This window comes from Phacochoerus africanus, chromosome 4 (assembly GCF_016906955.1).
Source record: "Phacochoerus africanus isolate WHEZ1 chromosome 4, ROS_Pafr_v1, whole genome shotgun sequence".
NCBI lineage: Eukaryota > Metazoa > Chordata > Mammalia > Artiodactyla > Suidae > Phacochoerus > Phacochoerus africanus.
Genome location: NC_062547.1, coordinates 80952740 through 80970088, shown reverse-complemented (window position 1 = coordinate 80970088; position 17349 = coordinate 80952740). Strand labels below are relative to the sequence as shown.

Genomic DNA, 17349 nt, shown 5'->3' with positions numbered 1-17349 from the left:
GGGGTGGGAGGCGGGGGCAGGGTTGTCAGTCTAAAGGACTTGGGCATCTCAGGGGACTGGGAGATTGCACAACCTGGACTATGAAAGCCTTATTTTCCCTTTGGCTCAGATAACCCTGGAAAGTGCCTAGAAGTTGAATGAAAGCTGTGTGGGGTCCAAACTTACCCCTCCCCCGCCCCCAACCACAGTCACTGAGGAGCCGGCAAAGGACCAGAGGTGGGGAGCTGAGTCTCTCCAGGAGACCGGGAGGTTGGATGAGGCCCCTCTGGGCCAGAAGCTCCCATTTGCTGGGCACCCCCAGAGCCAGGATCCTCAACTTTCCCCAGTACTCCAGCAAGGAGGGGCCCTGGAAGAGGGAAATCAGGACAAACAGTTTTTAAAAGATAACCAGCTATTTTCTGACTTATCTTTGGGAGGAGACCATTCTTCTGTTTGAGAAGGAAAAGGAGAAAAGTCACTCTAATGGGCCTTTTAGTTATGCTAAGGCAAAGCCTCTATCTCTTGGAGTAAGGGTGGAGAGAGCTAGACTCCTCCTCCGCATAACAATGGGAAAGGAAGCTCCTTCCCTTTGGGCACCGTCGCCACTGGCCACAGGGCTAACCGGGAACTGAGCCTGAGACCCCAGCGGAAAGTTTTCCTTTCTCCTCCAGAAGCCTTCGGAGGGGCACTGGGCTTGGGCTTCGGGTAAGAGTTGGGCAGAGGTCAAAAGTCGGCTGAAATTTTTGGCCACTGACAAGATACTCTGGAGAGTGGTGCTTGCAGGCGAGGCCAACCTGAGCCGGGAGAGGCGTGGTGGAGCTATGTGGGGTGCACCAACTGTGTGCCAGGCACTTGAGACCCAGTGGTATGCTCTGCAGATGGTTCCTGCCTTCAATGTACAAAAATAACTGTTTAGTTATGTGATGAGGAAAATACAGGTCCTAAATTACCATAGCTAACTTTACAAAGCAAGTGCTATATGTCAGGCAGTGTTCTAAAGACTTACACATAAGAACATGTATTTTTTTTCTTCTTTTTATTGAGGTATAGTTGATATACAATATCATTTAAGGTACAGGTGTACAACATAACGATTCTCAATTTTTAAAGGTTAAACTCCATTTACAGTCATTGTAGAATATTCCCTGTGTTGTACAATATATCCTGGTAACTTATTTTTGCTGGAGTTCTTTTTTTTTTTTTTTTTGGTCTTTTTGTCTGTTGTTGTTGCTATTTCTTGGGCCGCTCCCACGGCATATGGAGGTTCCCAGGCTAGGAGTCGAATCGGAGCTGTAGCCACCGGCCTACGCCAGAGCCACAGCAACTCGGGATCCGAGCCTCGTCTGCAACCTACACCACAGCTCACGGCAACGCCGGATCGTTAACCCACTGAGCAAGGGCAGGGACCAAACCCGCAACCTCATGGTTCCTAATCGGATTCGTTAACCACTGTGCCACGACGGGAACTCCTTATTTTTGTTATACATAATAATTTGTACCTCTAAATCCCCTCTCCCTCTCGTGCCCCCTCCCAACTTCCCTCTTCCTACTGGTAACCACTAATTTGTTTTCTATATCTGTGCAATATGTTTCATTTCATTATATTCACTAGGTTTTTTTTTTTCCTATTGTTTCTTTTTAGAACCCCACCCACGGCCTATGGAAGTTCCCAGGCTAGAGGTCAAATCGGAGCCGCAGCTGCTGGCCTACACCACAGCCACAGCAACGCCAGATCCAAGCCATGTCTGTGACCTACACTGAAGCTGAGGGCAACACTGGATCCTTAACTCATTGTGAGGGACCAGGGATCAAACCTGCCTCCTCATGGATATTAACCTGGTTCATTACTGCTGAGCTACAATGGGAACTTCTGGTTTTGTATTTTAGATTACAAATAAAATTGATATCATAGAGTATTTGTATTTCTCTGCCTGACTTATTTCACTTAGCATAATACCCTCCAAATCCATCCATATTGTTGCAAATAGCAAAGTTTCACTCTTTTTTATGGCTGAGTAGTCTTCGTGTGTGTGTGTGTGTGTGTGTGTGTGTGTGTACACCACATCTTTATCCATTCATCTGTTGATGGACACGTAAGTTGCTTTCATTTCTTGGCAATTATAAATAATGCTGCTATGAAAATTGAGGTACGTTTATACTTTCAAATTAGGCTTTTTGGTTTTTTCAGCTATATACTCAGGAGTGGGAGTGGAATTGCTAGGTGATATGGTAGTTTTACTTTTAGGGTTTCATTTGTTTTGTTTTGTTTTGCTTTTTCTGGCCACTCTCAAGGCATATGGAAATTCCCAGGCGAGGGGTCAAATTGGAATTGCAGCCGCTATCCTGCGCCACAGCTCATGGCAATGCCATATCGTAAACCCACTGAATGAGGCCAGGGATCGAATGCCCAACCTCATGGATACTAGTTGTGTTCCCTTTCTGCTAAGCCACAAAGGGAACTCCTACTTTTAGTTTTTTGAGAAACCTCCATACCATTTTCCACAGTGGCTGCACAACTTTACATTCCTACCAACAGTATATGAGGAAAACATATCTGCTTTTGGTGACAACTTCTTGAGGATGATACTGTCATTCTACCTGTTTTACTGATGAGGAAATCAAGACACAGGGATGGAGTAACTTGATAAGTCCATGTGTGAAGGTGCTGAGCTTTGAGTCCTGCAATTTTTGCTCTGAATTACTTCACTCCCTTCTCACTACCCATGCTCACAGGAGCAAAGACCTGGAAGTGGAACCTGAAAAATTTAAAGTGTTTCTCTGAGGAAGTGAGATGAGACCTAAGAATGAGATGGAACTAACCAGATCTAGAGGGAAAGATCACTCCAGGAAGAGGAACTATATTTGCAAAGGCCCAGAGGTAGGGGTGGGAGCAAGGAGGAAGTGAATGAAGACTTTATCTGAAGATGTGGGTGGGCCAGGTCAGGCCAAGAATCTCTATAGGAAGTTCTTGGAAAGTTTTAAAGTGGTGGCTGTGGTTGATATAGTCATATTTGTGTTGTTTTTCTTTTCTTTTTCTTTTGTCTTTTTAGGGCCGCACCCACAGCGTACGGAGGTACAAATGGGAGCTACAGCTGCCAGCCTACAACACAGCCACAGCAACCTGAGATCCTAGCCACACCTGCGACCTACACCAGAACTTGAGGCAACGCTAGATCCTTAACACACTGAGCAAGGGCAGCGATACAACTCCTGTCCTCATGGATATTAAGTCAGGTTACTGTTATGGCTGAGCTATAATAGGAACTCCCATATTTGTATTTTAAATATCACTCTGGGAGTTCTCTTGTGGCACAACGGGTTAAGGATCCTGCGTTGTCACTGCAGTGACTTGGGTCGCTGCTGTGGCATGGATTCGATCCCTGGACCAGGAATTTCCACAGGCCGGAGGCGGCCAAAAAAGAAAAAAAATCACTCTGAAAGTTGTTCAGAGAACGGATGGGGGTACAAGCTGGGTAGGTCTACTAGCTACTGTATGACAATTGCGCAGAAGACAAAGGAGCCAGACTAAGCCAGAGTCTACGGAAATGGCGGGTCAGGACTGCTGGGTCTTGTCCCCAGAGGGATGAAGTGCAGGAGGTGGAGCAATGGACTAGAACTTGGAAGCCTGGCCTGGGTGAGGCAAATAAAGGCAGAATCGGAAGGGATGTGCCAGCTAGGATTGCCCCCCCCCCGCCCCGTAGGCCGCTGGGCGCTGATGGGTTCGAGGACTGATCTCCAGGTGGGCGGGACGCCATGCCACCCGCTGTCAGGAACTGGTCCAGGAGGGGCCAGGCCTCCAGGCCTGAGATGGGCGGGGCACTGGGCTGTTCCCGGCCCAGTCTCTGTCAGGACAGAGCTGGTCCAGGAGGGGAGGAGCCCAAAGTAGGCGAAACTTGAGGTGGGCGGGGCGCGGGGCCGCCCCGCGGCCACGCCGCTGTCGCGGGTGCATTCCTGGCTCTCCCGCCCGGGGCTGAGCAGCTCCCGGGCTGAGCCTGCCATCCCCACTGGGCGCAGGGGTCGGGGCTGGTGGAAGCTGGGAGCCGGGCTGCAGAGGACCCAGGTGAGTCGGAACCCTGTGCTGGAAGCGGGTCCACGGAGGTTCGAGGTGAGCCGGGACCAGGCTGCGCTCCCAGCCGCCAGGGGGCGAGCGGCGGCGGGACTGGGAGCTGACCCCTCCCAGCACTGAGGACCTAGGCGTCCGCTCAGCCGGTTGGGGGGGCGGGGGTTGATGGGGACGGTAAATCAGTAACCCGCAGCGCACACAGGGCCTTTTGTCCCGCTCTGTCCAAAGAGCACCCGGGCCGCGGAGCTGGTTACTCATTGCCCACCGGGGCGGGGGCGGGCCGGCTGTCTCTGTAGCTCTCCTTCAGGACCCGTGACTGGCATTTGCCCCCAGCGAGGCTGGGTAGGGGTGGAGGAGGAAGAGCGCCCTGGTCCCTCTGTCCCGCACCTGAGTGCGGGCTCCGGGTAGAGATAAGGAGGCTGTGGCTCTGAGAGGTGCAGTCATTTGTCCAGGGTCCCCCAGCGCTTGGGTGCGAGAGGCTGGAGAACACAGGACTATTTGTGCCAGAGTCAGGCCCTTCGGCCCCACGTGCTGGGCCGTCGGTCAGAGGCCGCTTGTGACTGGACTAAGGTTCTGAGGTCAGGGTAGCCTGGGGGTGGGATAAAAATCCCTGGACCTCCCACTCCACTCCCAACCCAGAGAGCCGCCCTTTCTGCAGAGCAGAGCAGGGTGAGGGGATTTCACAGAGGAAGGGCAGTGGAAGCCAGTGATGGGCACAGAGATAGTGGAAATTGTGTCTTCTGAGCTATGTGGAAAAGAGAAATGGGGAGCACGGAGGTATAGGCAAGAGAGAAGACGTGCAGTTTTGAAAACTAATGGTTTAACAGTACTGAAGTAGCAGAATGTGCAGCCAAAGATAGGGACAAGGGCATGGAGGGAGGCCTAGGATGCTGGATAAACAGTGTGGACTGGGTCCTGCTGCACATAGACAGCCATTAAGGGCTTGTAAGCTGGGGTGGGACAGACTTTTTTTTTTTTTTTTTTTAATCAGCTTGATGTGGGATCTCAGTTCCCAGACTAGGGATTGAACTCTGGACCACAGTGGTGAAAAGCACAGAGTCCTAACCACTAGGCCACCAGGGAACTTCCCAGACTTGTCATTTTTGAAGCCCTGCTGGAGAACCCAGAGAGATGTTTGCAAAGGTCCAAGCTAGAGATGACCGTGGCATGCTCTAGATTCAAGCAGGGGAAGAGGGATGGACTGGAGAGGCGTTTGGAAAGTGATGCCCCAGTTGTTGGAGGCAACTCAGGGAAGGAGCAGTTTGAAGCGGGAGATAATAACTTTGGCCAGAACACACCGAGTGCCACTTGCCTCAGAAGCAGAGCTGAAGAGGGAAAAGAGGCTAAGTAGAGAGGGTGCGATGGAACTCCTGGGCAAGGTAGATCTAGAAACACCAGCGCCACCTGTTACCCAGCCCCAAGTGATAGCTGGTAGACCCCTGGAACTACACTGGTCACCCTCTTCCTTTGCCCTGGCTGAGGTTCGGTTTTGAGTGTTCCTCTTGGGGGATGGAGACATCCTTGGTAGCATTTGGAGGAGGGTAATTGGATGGGGTGTGTGTGTGTACATCACACTTGAGGTGAATAGCACCACAGAGAGAGGTGACTGCCCTGGCCAAGGGCAGACCCAGGGTGACAATCATGGGGAGGAGGATGGAGAAGAGAACATTCCAACATTATGTGTGCCCACCTCCTACATACATTCTCTTTTATCCTCAAAGTAGTCCTGGGAGGAGAGTGGCCCAGAGAGGGACAGGGACTTGCAAGTTGGTAAGAGTCAGGATTTGATCCTGGCTCTGTCAGACACTAGAGTGTACATCCTTTACAAGAGCTTGTGTTGCCTCAGATGGAGTTGTGGAAGCACAGAAAACAGAAGTATCTCCAGAATGCAGTTTTGGTTCAGAGTGTGAAAGAACTTCTGAGAGTTCCCTGGTGGCTCAGTGGGTTAAGGATTCAGCATTGCCGCTGCTCTGGCTTAGCTTTGATCCCTGATCCGGGAACTTCTGCATGCCTTGCAGGAGAGAGGACTTCTTTTGTAGTTTAGTGGGTTAAGAACCCGACATATTGAGTGTTGGCAAGGATGCAGTTTTGATCCCTGGCCTTGCTTAGTAGATTAAGGGTCTGCTGTTGCCACAAGCTGCAGCATAGGTCACAGATACAGCTCGGATCCGGTGTTGCTATGGCTGGATTCAACCCCTAGCCCTGGATTCAACCCCTAGCCCAGGAACTTTCATATGCCACAGGTGTGGCCTTAAAAGGGGGGGGGGGAGAGAGAAAGGAGTTCCTGTCATGGCTCAGCGGTAACAAACCTGACTATAGTATGCAGGAGGACTTGGGTTTGATCTGTGACCTCACTCAGTGGGTTAAGGATCTGGCTTTGTTGTGAGCTGTGGTATAGGCCTGCAGCTGTAGCTCTGATTCGACCCCTAGCCTGGGAATTTCCATATGCCATGGGTGTGGCCCTAAAAAGACAAAAAAAAAAAGAGAGAGAGCTTCCACTTGCCATAAAATGTACTGCCTTGTTAGTAGTGAGTGCCCTGCCACTGGAGGTATCCAAAGCTGGTCATGGAAATGTCAGCAATGCGCTAAAGAGTGGGGATCAGATCAGATAACATCCAGATGCTGATATTTGGCCTTGTATTATATTTCAGATTTTTTTTTTTTTGGCTCTTCAGTAATAAATTCATTTATTCAGCAAAAAATAAATTATGTGTGCTGAGAGGGAGCAGAAGATATATCTCCATTCTCTGCTTCCCTCTAAGGAAAGAATCCCAAAACTGCCCTTTCTGTGAACTTGTGCCAAGGTTTCAGCAGGACCCAGGGAGAGCAGGAAGCCCAAATGCCCCCCATCCCCACCCCTCCCCAGCACAACCTACTGTGGGGAAGCCTTGGGCTCTGGCAGTAGCAGAGCTGGTTCTAGTCTCTGCCCTGCTGTTGCCTGGTTGGGGGCTTGGACAAGCCTTCAGGCCATTTCCTGTCTCAGTTTCCTCACCTGCAAAACAGGGGCATAGCACCAGCAAAGGTGCACATCTAGCAGGAGTTCTTTGCCTTCTCTGTTTCAGGAAGGCAGTCGGAGAGAGGCCCAGCCTGGGTCCCTGTGAGTAGCAGGAAGGAGATGCAGCTGCTGCTGGCCCTGTTGGGGGTCCTGCTGGCAGTGCCTGGGGCTCCAGCTTTGTCTCTTGAGGCCTCTGAGGAAACGGAGCTGGGTATGGCCTCGAAAACAGGAGAGGGTGGCAGGGGTAGAAAAGAGTGGGCATCAGGAGGGGGCTGCTGGCTGAGCAAAGCTGGAGAGGATCCTGGCCCAGGCCCTGAGGAGGTGGCAGCGGGGCAGGACCCAACCATTGAGTCTCAGTGGCTGGCTCCCAGCAAGTGTCCATCCATCTCTGTGTCCATAAGAGAGGACTGGCCTTGCAGGGTGCAGGCCCTGAACTGGGCTGCAGAGCTGGCGGTGAGCCCCTTGGCTGTGTGTGTGGGTGTGTAGGTGTGTGTATGTTCTGTGCACTAGGTGTGTGGCTTGGGAGGCCCAGGCAGCATGTGTGGTGTATGCACAGTGAGTGAGATGTGCTCCAGAGGGGTGGCGTGTGCCCTATACATAGCTATAGCTATGCATAGAGCAGTTATAGCATGTGCCTTGTGTGTGTGTGTGTGTGTGTGTGTGTGTGTGTGTTTCTTGGGCAGTGGCATGTGTTGTCCAGCATGTGTGCTACGCACTGTGTGTGTGATATACACCAGAGGTGTGGCATTATCCCTGCGTGTAGCACCTGTAGCATGTGGTTGTGTGAAGGTCAAGGAGCACTGGGTGTCCAGCATGTCGAAGGGTGCTTGTGCCCAGTGTGTGCAGCATGTTCTCAGTATGCAGGGGGCTGACTCAGTCAGGGCTATGGGGCTCACTGACCTCTGTCCTGGGCCCACAGAGCCCTGCCTGGCCCCCAGCCCGGAGGAGCAAGAGCAGGAGCTGACTGTGGTCCTTGGGCAGTCTGTGCGGTTATGCTGTGGGCGGGCTGAGCGTAGTGGCCACTGGTACAAGGAGGGCAGTCGCCTGGCACCTGCTGGCCGAGTACGAGGCTGGAGAGGCCGCTTGGAGATTGCCAGCTTCCTACCCGAGGATGCTGGCCAATACTTCTGCCTGGCACGAGGCTCCATGCTTGTCCTACACAATGTCACCTTGGTTATGGATGGTAAGAGGGTCTGGCAGGGGCTAAGGGAGAGAGCTGGGGAGAGAGACTGTCTACCTTGGACCTCAAATTGCCTCCCTCTGTCCCTGACATAGACTCCATGACCTCCAGCAACGGTGATGAGGACCCCAGGACCCACAGTGGCCCCTCGAATGGGCACATTTACGCCCAGCAAGGTCAGTATGAGTCTTCAAGGACTCATTTCCCTACCTCCTGGCTAGTCACTGAGAAGCGACCTGTGTAGAAACAAGTGGTCCTCCTGGGGACCCTGAGCTCTCCCTTCTCCTCCCCTCCAGCACCCTACTGGACACACCCCCAGCGCATGGAGAAGAAACTACATGCAGTGCCTGCTGGGAACACTGTCAAGTTCCGCTGTCCAGCGGCAGGCAACCCCATGCCCACCATCCGCTGGCTTAAGGATGGACAGGACTTCCATGGGGAGAATCGCATTGGAGGCATTCGGGTGAGTCTCTGGGTGCCAAGACCATCTGCTCTCCATCGGTCCCCTCAAATCAAACCCGCACTTCTTTCCCTAATGAGGAAGGCACCTGTGGGGCCCCAGAAGGAGCACTAGACTGTGGACTTGGACAGCTCTGGTTGTCCACCAGAGCTGCCACTCTCCAGCAAGTGACTTAACCTCTCACCTTTAGCGACTCCATTTATAAAGTGGGAAGGATCACTGATCGGCAGGTATCGGTATGTTTTAGCAACTCATCCTCATGAAGAGACCCTGCAGGGTCAGCTCTAGGTTGTAGTCTCAGAGGAAGAGACTCAGAGAGAGCAAAGGCTGGTTCAAGGTGGCACAGCTTGGAAGAAGTAAAGCTAAAACTCAAAGACTTAAACCCAGGGCTTAGATACTTCTTGGAGCCTTCTTTGTCCCAAAGTCCCTGGCCTTGACCTGGCCTCTCCAGAGCCCAGACAGCTTTCAAAGACCCCTGTGGGCAGGATTTAGCCTCCTCACGCCCTGGTCCCCTGGATGGGCATGGTTCAGTGGCCCTTTGTGGACACTTCCCCTGCCCCCAGCTGCGCCACCAGCACTGGAGCCTGGTGATGGAAAGCGTGGTGCCCTCGGACCGTGGCACATACACCTGCCTCGTGGAGAACTCTTTGGGCAGCATCCGCTACAGCTATCTGCTGGATGTACTGGGTGAGCGGGCGAGGGGGTGAGGCGGTGTGGGGGTGGGAGTCCTGCCCTGCCCTCAGATGGGACCCAGTCTGACAGACAAGATGGATTTAGTCTTAGATGACGCATTCAAGCTCCTCAAAGTGCCCAGATGGGTCCAAAGAAGCACAGGGGGGTCATGCACACCTGGAAGAGCAAAGGTCATTGAGAGGGAAACTGATAAAGACATCCAGGCAGAGGGCACAGACTGGGTAAAGGCCCTAGACGTAAAGAATACAATGCAGGAATTACCTTATGGCTCAGTGGGTTAAGGATCTGGTGTTGTCACTGCTGTGGCTCAGGTTGCTGCCGTGGCATAAGTTCGATCCCTGGCCTGAGAAGTTTCGTGTGCTGTGGGTACAGCCAAAAAGAAAAAAAGGAGAATACAACGCAGTTGTGGGCAGGTAGAGCTTGGGGTATGGCATTTAAGCAGGGAGCCAGGCCTAGAGGGTTTTTGAGTGATAGATGAAAAAGTTGTCCTTGACAGCAAAGGCAGTGGAGAATCATGGAAGGTTTAAACAGGGTAAGAAGGGGAGGAACAAGGTCTGAGCTGAGTATCAGGAAGGTCCCTCTCTTGAGCTGTGGGGAGGCTGGAAGTGGTGCCACCAGTCAGGGCTGACATCCCGGCCTGGCCCCCAGAGAGGTCCCCGCACCGGCCCATCCTGCAGGCGGGGCTCCCAGCCAATACCACAGCTGTAGTGGGCAGCGACGTGGAGCTGTTATGCAAAGTGTACAGCGATGCCCAGCCTCACATCCAGTGGCTGAAGCACATTGTCATCAACGGCAGCAGCTTTGGTGCCGACGGCTTCCCCTATGTGCAAGTCTTAAAGGTCTAGTCCCTACCAGCACCTGAGCCCTACCATTCTCCTGTGGGGAGTGGGTGGTGGTCCCCAGCTCCCTTTCCAGCCACAGTGTGGCCCCAGACCCTGCTGTGACCCCTGAATATGTCCCCCAGACAGCAGACATCAATAGCTCAGAGGTGGAGGTCCTATACCTTCGGAATGTGTCTGCCGAGGACGCAGGTGAATACACCTGTCTGGCAGGCAACTCTATCGGCCTTTCCTACCAGTCAGCTTGGCTCACGGTGTTGCCAGGTGAGTTTCTACGGGGGCCAGGAGAGGCTGTGGGATTCTGCTGTGGTCTGGCACTGGTCTGTGAACCTGCTGGTCTTCCTTGGCCTGTGGGGTCTGGATTTGGGATGTGGCGTGTGGATTTGTTAGTTTGATTCTGCACATAGCAGTCCCTCTGGGCGTGTTCACAGGTGACTGTGTGGCCCTCTGGGGTGTGGGTATGTGGGATTGGGTATAAATGCAATTTTCTTTTTTCTCTCTTTCTTTTTTGTTTTTGTTTTTGTTTTTGTTTTTGTTTTTTAGGGCCACATCTGCAGCATATGGAAGTTCCCAGGTTAGGGGTCCATTGGAGCTGCAGCTGCCCGCCATAGCCATAGCAACGGCAGATCCAAGCCACAGCTTACGGCAACTCCGGATCCGTAACCCACTGAGCAAGGCCAGGGATGGTACCTGCATCCTCATGGATACCAGTCGGGTTAATTACTGCTGAGCTACAGTGGGAACTCCCTAAATGCAGTTTTCTTGGTGTGTGTCTCTGTGTGTTGGAACCTATGAGGGTCTCGGTGGGAGGGGGTGGGTCAGCCATCTGACCACCGACTGGTTAGGTATCTGTCTTTGTGTATCTGTCTGTGGGCAGAAGAGGACCTCACGTGGACGGCAGCAGGGCCCGAGGCTAGGTACACGGATGTCATCCTGTACGCATCAGGCTCTCTGGCTTTGCTTGTGCTTCTGCTGCTGGCCGGGCTGTATCGCCGGCAGGTGCTCCACGGCCGGCACCCCCGGCAGCCCGCCACCGTGCAGAAACTCTCCCGCTTCCCCTTGGCACGACAGGTACCGGCCATCCTGTCCCCCACCTCCTGTCTCTGTAGGCAGGCTGTTGGCCTGCTTTCCACCCTCAGCCAGGCTTCAGCAGACCCACCGACTCTCTCACTTTGCAGTTCTCCCTGGAGTCGGGCTCCTCAGCCAAGTCAAGCTCGTCTCTGGTGCGGGGTGTCCGTCTCTCCTCCAGCGGCCCCCCATTGCTCGCTGGCCTCGTGAGTCTAGACCTACCTCTCGACCCACTGTGGGAGTTCCCCCGGGACAGGTATGCCGTGCAGGCTGAGGATAGGGATCAGACTCTGGGCAGGAATGTTGCCCTGGTGATGGAGGCTTCATCTCTCTCATCTCCAGGCTGGTGCTCGGAAAGCCCCTGGGTGAGGGCTGCTTCGGGCAGGTGGTATGTGCAGAGGCCTTTGGCATGGACCCCACCCGGCCCGATCAAGCCAGCACCGTGGCTGTCAAGATGCTTAAGGGTGAGTATGGCAGCTTGGGGGAGAGACACTGTGGCCTTGGGACTAATGGACAGGGCCCAACTCTGCTGCAGACCCTGACAAGTCACTTCTGAGGTTCAGTTTCCTCATGTATCACATGGGGTAAATAATGGTCCCTGCCTCCCAGCCTGAGGTTCATGCAAAGTGCCTGGTGCATAAAGTCATCACCACTGGGATGGTGATGACTACAAGGGTTTGGGGTGATGGGTTTCATACCCCATGTCAGCCTTGACCTCAAGAAACCTTGTTAGCCTTGAAGGCCTCCACCTCATTCCCCCACAATCTCCCCCGCAAGTTACATCCTCAGCTTCCTCCTGGTCCCCTGTGTCCACAAGCCCAGGCAGCAGCCCCCCAGGTTCTCAGGACACACCTGAGATCCATTGCTGTCTCCCAGCCCCCTCTGTAAAAACGGCCTAAACTGTGTTCTGCTTCCCCAGCCACTCCTCTCTGCACAGCTGGGGCCACCTGGCACTTTCTGGGAGGCAGCGATTGAGAAATGTGCATTGCAAGTTCTGGTGGGGAGGGTATGTCATTGACTTGGGGCCACAGGTCAGGTCCGGGGGCTCAGCCCCTGGTCCTCAGCCCCTTCTCAAGAGAAGCTGGAACGGAACAGCTTCTTCCTGGCCTCCCCAAGCTGTGCCCCCACTGACAGCTCCCTAAATTCCCAGGCTTGATGGACGCCAGGCCCTGGTCAGACAGACCTTAGGGCGCCAGCCTGCTTCCCGCCCCCAGGAGCTCTCACCCCATGCAGGGACGAACGCCAAGCCCTCCAGACAGGGCTTCCTTCCTATTCAGAAATCTTCCCCCTTTCTCCTATTTCCTGCCCCCACTCACTGGCAGGCCTACCACTTCTAGATCCTTGATCTCGTTGCATTCTTGCCGATCCACTGTGAGAGTAGGGCCCGATCCACTGTCCCATGTCATATGAGAAGATTCTGAGGTTCAAAGATGAGGTTAAGAGACTTTTACAAGACCACACAGCCCAGCAGGGATTCAGGCCTAGATTTTTTTTTTTTTTTTTTTGGCCACACCTGAGGCCTGCAGAAGTTCCCAAGCTAGGGACAGAACCTATGCCACAGCAGTGGCAATGTCAAACCCTTAACCCCCTGGGCCACCAGGGAACTCAAGACCCAGATCTTTTTGACTCCTGGTCCAGGACTCCACATCCTATCATCAACCCAAAGCCTCCCTTTCATTGTCACTCTGGCTGTCATCCTTGCAGACAATGCTTCTGACAAGGACTTGGCTGACCTAGTCTCTGAGATGGAGGTGATGAAGCTGATTGGCCGACACAAGAACATCATCAATCTGCTGGGAGTCTGCACCCAGGAAGGTGGGGCGGGGCAGGGCTAGGAGCAGGGATGGTTGGAGCCGGGAACCACAGCCTCAGCAGTGTCCCTGTCCCCTCCTTGCCTCCATAGGGCCCCTGTACGTGATTGTGGAGTGTGCTGCCAAGGGAAACCTGCGGGAGTTCCTGCGGGCCCGCCGCCCCCCAGGCCCTGACCTCAGCCCTGATGGGCCTCGGAGCAGTGAGGGACCACTTTCCTTCCCTGCCCTGGTCTCCTGCGCATATCAGGTGGCCCGAGGCATGCAGTACCTGGAGTCACAAAAGGTACAGTCAGTGCAAGGCTCTTGGCCACTCCAACTGCTCCATTGCCACCCTTTCATGCCCTGCATTTTTTTTTTTTTTTCCTTTTTGGTCTCGCCCTCAGCATGTGGAAGTTCCCAGGCCAGGGATCAAACCCAAGCTGTAGCAGCGACCCCAGTTGCTGCGGTGACAATGCCAGATCCTTAACCCACTGCACCACAAGGGAACTCCTCATGCCCTGCATTAAATGTCCCCAACTTCTTCCTTGTGTCTCTTTTTTGCTACTGGAAGTGTCCCTAGGTCCTTCTGTCTCCCTCATCTATGCACAGTTGACACTGTGTGTTCCCATTCCTTCTTCACATGCTCTCTACCCTATAGGCAGGAAGAGACAATGCAAGACAGAGGGTGTGGGCCCTGAAGTTAGTTGGCCTAGGTTTCACCTCTTTGGTTTTTTCTTTTTTGATTTGGTTTGTTTTTTGTTTTTTTGGTGGGGGGCCATGGCGTGCAGTTGCTTGATATGGGATCTCAGTTCCCAGACCAGGTACTGAACCCAGGCCACAGTGGTGAAATCAAATCCTCACCAGTAGATCGCCGGGGAACTTCCTGGTTTCCCCTCTCTAAATCTTGATGTCCTTATCTGTAAAATGGGTGGGTGATCCCTAAACCGAAGTCCCCTGCCCTGCCCTCAGTGCATCCACCGGGACCTGGCTGCCCGCAACGTGCTGGTGACTGAGGACAATGTGATGAAGATCGCTGACTTTGGGCTGGCCCGAGGCATCCACCATATTGACTACTACAAGAAAACAAGCAACGTGAGGGGAGACTGGGCAGAGCTGGGTGGGGCGGGGCATCACCGGCACCTGTGAGGCTCAGCAGCAATGTGCCTTCTCCCCGCCAGGGCCGCCTGCCTGTCAAGTGGATGGCACCTGAGGCCTTGTTTGACAGAGTCTACACACACCAGAGTGACGTGTGAGTCTCCTAGAAGCTGGAGGGGGTGTCTGCCAGCCTTCGTTGTCCTGCCCCACAAAAAGGGCAAAGCACTTGCCCAGGGTCACACAGCCCTGGGACAGACCTGAAAGGGTCCAGACTCTAAAAATGAACCCTTAATCCCCACCCCCGTGGTGGGTCATACCTATGGGGTCCCCACCCTAGTCCCAGAGGTAGGGAGTGAAGCTGTGCCCCGCTGAACCCGGATTCTGCCTCCAGGTGGTCATTTGGGATCCTGCTGTGGGAGATCTTTACCCTCGGGGGCTCCCCGTACCCTGGCATCCCCGTGGAGGAGCTGTTCTCGCTGCTACGGGAGGGCCATCGGATGGACCGGCCCCCACACTGCCCTCCAGAGTTGTGAGACCTCACCCCATTCTCCCCCACTTTCCAGTCCTCATCCTCTGCCCCGACCTTGGCCTCAGGGTCTGGCCGTAGGGAGTAGTCAGCACTAACTCACTCTCACCGCCTCTTCCTCAGCCCAGCGAGAAAGTTCCCGGCCTGGCTTCTACACCCTTCCATGGAATGGCCTCACTTAGCCTGCATCAAACCCCACCTCTTTTACTTTATTTTATTATTGTTTTTCTTTAGGGCCACACCTTGTGGCATATGGACGTTCCCAGGCTAGGGGTTGAATCAGAGCTGTAGCTGCCATCCTGCACCATAGCCACAGCAACGCGGGATCCAAGCTGTATCTGCGACCTATGCAGCAGCTCACAGCAATGCTGGATCCTTAACCCACTGATCCAGGCCAGGGAATGAACCCACATCCTCATGGATATTAGTCAAGTTCTTAACCCTCTGAGCCACAAGGGGAACTCCTCAAACCCCACCTCTTCATCACGCCTCCCACTCAGGACTGTGAGGTCTTCCCCTCACCCAAGCCTGGGGCTCCTTCTGACCTTCCCCCGAACCTCTCCCAGGTATGGGCTGATGCGTGAGTGTTGGCACGCAGCACCCTCTCAGAGGCCCACTTTCAAGCAGCTGGTGGAGGCACTGGACAAGGTCCTGCTGGCTGTCTCTGAAGAGGTACTGCTCCCCTATTATCCCCTGACCTCCCTCAGCCCATTGCCCTCTGGGCCTCTTGCAACCTGACTACCAGGGCTAACCAGCACTGTTCCCCATAGTACCTTGACCTCCGCTTAACCTTTGGACCCTACTCCCCCGCCGGTGGGGACGCCAGCAGCTCCTGCTCCTCCAGCGACTCGGTCTTCAGCCATGAGCCCCTGCCCCTGGGACCCAGCTCCTTCTTCCCTGGGGTGCAGACGTGAGCGGTTGACACCAGGTTGTACCAGTTGGCAGCCTTGGGTCTCCCGGCTCAGCCGCAACCTGGTGATGTTTGACCTTGGCAGCCCCAGGTCCTGATTTAAGGGTACTGTCCCAGATTTCTGGTTCTGCTTTGGGGAGGTCCGTCTCTGGTCCTGGGCTCCCTAGTTGAGACTTCCTGCTCCGGCCTCAGCTTCTCAAGCCAGAATTCAAGTCGTCTCAAGGCCCTGCCCTTGCCTTAGAGTCATGGCCGTAGTGTTCTATTGGCTTTTGAGGTTCTGCTTGGCCTCATGGGCCTTGATGCTTCATCCTTGTTCCAGGGCTTCCGTCGGTCCTGGCTGCAGGGTTGTCCTAAATCTCCCTGCTTCCCTACATCAAGAGAGGTCCTGGCCTCTGAACCTTATTTCCCCAGGCCTCCCCAGCCTCCCCTCTGCTGCTTGTGCCAGCATCTTGGTGGAGGAGCATTGGCCCCTGTGCTAGCTGAGAGGCTGGAAGCCTGCCAAAAACACAGAAGCAAATAGCCTTTTATAAATTATTTTTTTGAAATAAACCTCTGTGCGCCTGGTGTCTTCCCTGCAGCGGATGAAGGTGGAACAGGGTGGAGAGATCCCAGAGCTGGGAGTTTTGCCTGAGCGACACAGACTAAGGGGTCCATGCCAGGCCCTGGGTTTACATCCACCTCCAGGGCAGCGGAGGCAGGAGGCCAGGAGCCTGTGTGCACCTCTGTCTTGGTCCGTCTTACCGGCACCATCTTGTGTACATGATGGTGTGAACGAGTGCTCACAGGCAGAGTCGTCCCCACGGCACCATCCCCTGGGTGGGACTCCTGTACCCTCTGCACATGTACGTGCCCTGGGACTGTCCCCAAGGGAGCTGGCAGCACCCCTCCCCCATCTGCTCAGCATTAACCAAGCTGACCGTTAACACAGTGTGAAAGCCTGAAACTCAGCTTCGAGGCTGCTGCTGCCCGCTCCCACGCTCTGCCGCTTAGGCCAGGGGGCTTGCGGGGGCTGTGCCCGCCCCGCCCCACCCTGGCCAGTCTCCCAGGCAGCAGCTGGTTGCCGCCTGGTTGGGCTGCAGCTGTCTCTGCCTGCCTGGTCCTCCCCTGGGGAGGCCATCATAGCCCTGTTCTCAAACACCCCTGGCGGGGGGGGGGGGGGAGGGGCAGAGGGATCAGCTTTCCAGGGCTCTGAGCCTGGAACCTTCCCCGGCTCAATTCCAGCGGTTACTGCTGCTCTTCAGGCCCTGAACCACAAGGAGGAGGTACCTGACCCAGTGCCTGGTGCTCTCTCCTGCCTTGTCCTGGAGGACAGACCCTCTGTGGAGGCTGCCTGCATGGCCCCCATAGCCTTGGGCGGCCGAAAGAACATTCCAGGCAGAAAGGATTGGCTCTAAGGATTTGGAACTGGGGCCACCCTGAAAGACGGAGAAGCAGCTTGTGGCCATGCTTCTCTTCCTACGCCGGGTCTCTTGGCACACCCACTGTGCCCTCTCTGACTCACCATGTCCCATATTGAACTACTCTTCTTCCCCCAAAATTGCACCTCCTTCAGGACCCCCATCTCAAAAGAAGGCACCAAGCCAAAACCCAAGAGGAGCCCCATTCCCTAATGACTGGAGAGAACAGTGGACTTGGAGCCGGGAAGTTCAAAGCCTGCCACTTCCAGTGTCCCAAGGCCTGTGCTCTCACTTCTCTGATCATCTATTTCTTTACCCATACGAGTGGGGTGCCTACCTCCCAGGACTTAGGGT

The 17349-nt window shown here is 54.4% G+C and overlaps 1 protein-coding gene across 1 annotated transcript; it reads left to right on the top strand.

Moving 5' to 3' along the window:
- The first annotated feature begins 3887 nt into the window (after positions 1-3887).
- FGFR4 (fibroblast growth factor receptor 4) lies at positions 3888-16147 on the top strand. Its single transcript, XM_047778014.1, has 18 exons — positions 3888-4039; positions 7105-7248; positions 7957-8220; positions 8313-8393; positions 8514-8680; positions 9241-9364; positions 10019-10209; positions 10335-10473; positions 11087-11280; positions 11388-11533; positions 11620-11741; positions 12982-13092; positions 13181-13371; positions 14037-14159; positions 14246-14316; positions 14554-14691; positions 15255-15360; positions 15459-16147. Exons 2-18 carry the CDS (start codon positions 7158-7160, stop codon positions 15600-15602), a joined length of 2403 nt encoding a protein of 800 aa, XP_047633970.1. The 5' UTR covers positions 3888-4039; positions 7105-7157; the 3' UTR covers positions 15603-16147.
- The last annotated feature ends 1202 nt before the right edge of the window (positions 16148-17349 follow it).

Bases quoted from the DNA above. Each gene is read 5' to 3' on its own strand.
- FGFR4 (XM_047778014.1), top strand. From the start codon at position 7,158: ATGCAGCTGCTGCTGGCCCTGTTGGGGGTCCTGCTGGCAGTGCCTGGG. The intron at 7,249-7,956 runs GTATGGCCTCGA...CTGGGCCCACAG, and splicing joins CTCTGAGGAAACGGAGCTGG to AGCCCTGCCTGGCCCCCAGC. The intron at 9,365-10,018 runs GTGAGCGGGCGA...CCTGGCCCCCAG, and splicing joins CTATCTGCTGGATGTACTGG to AGAGGTCCCCGCACCGGCCC.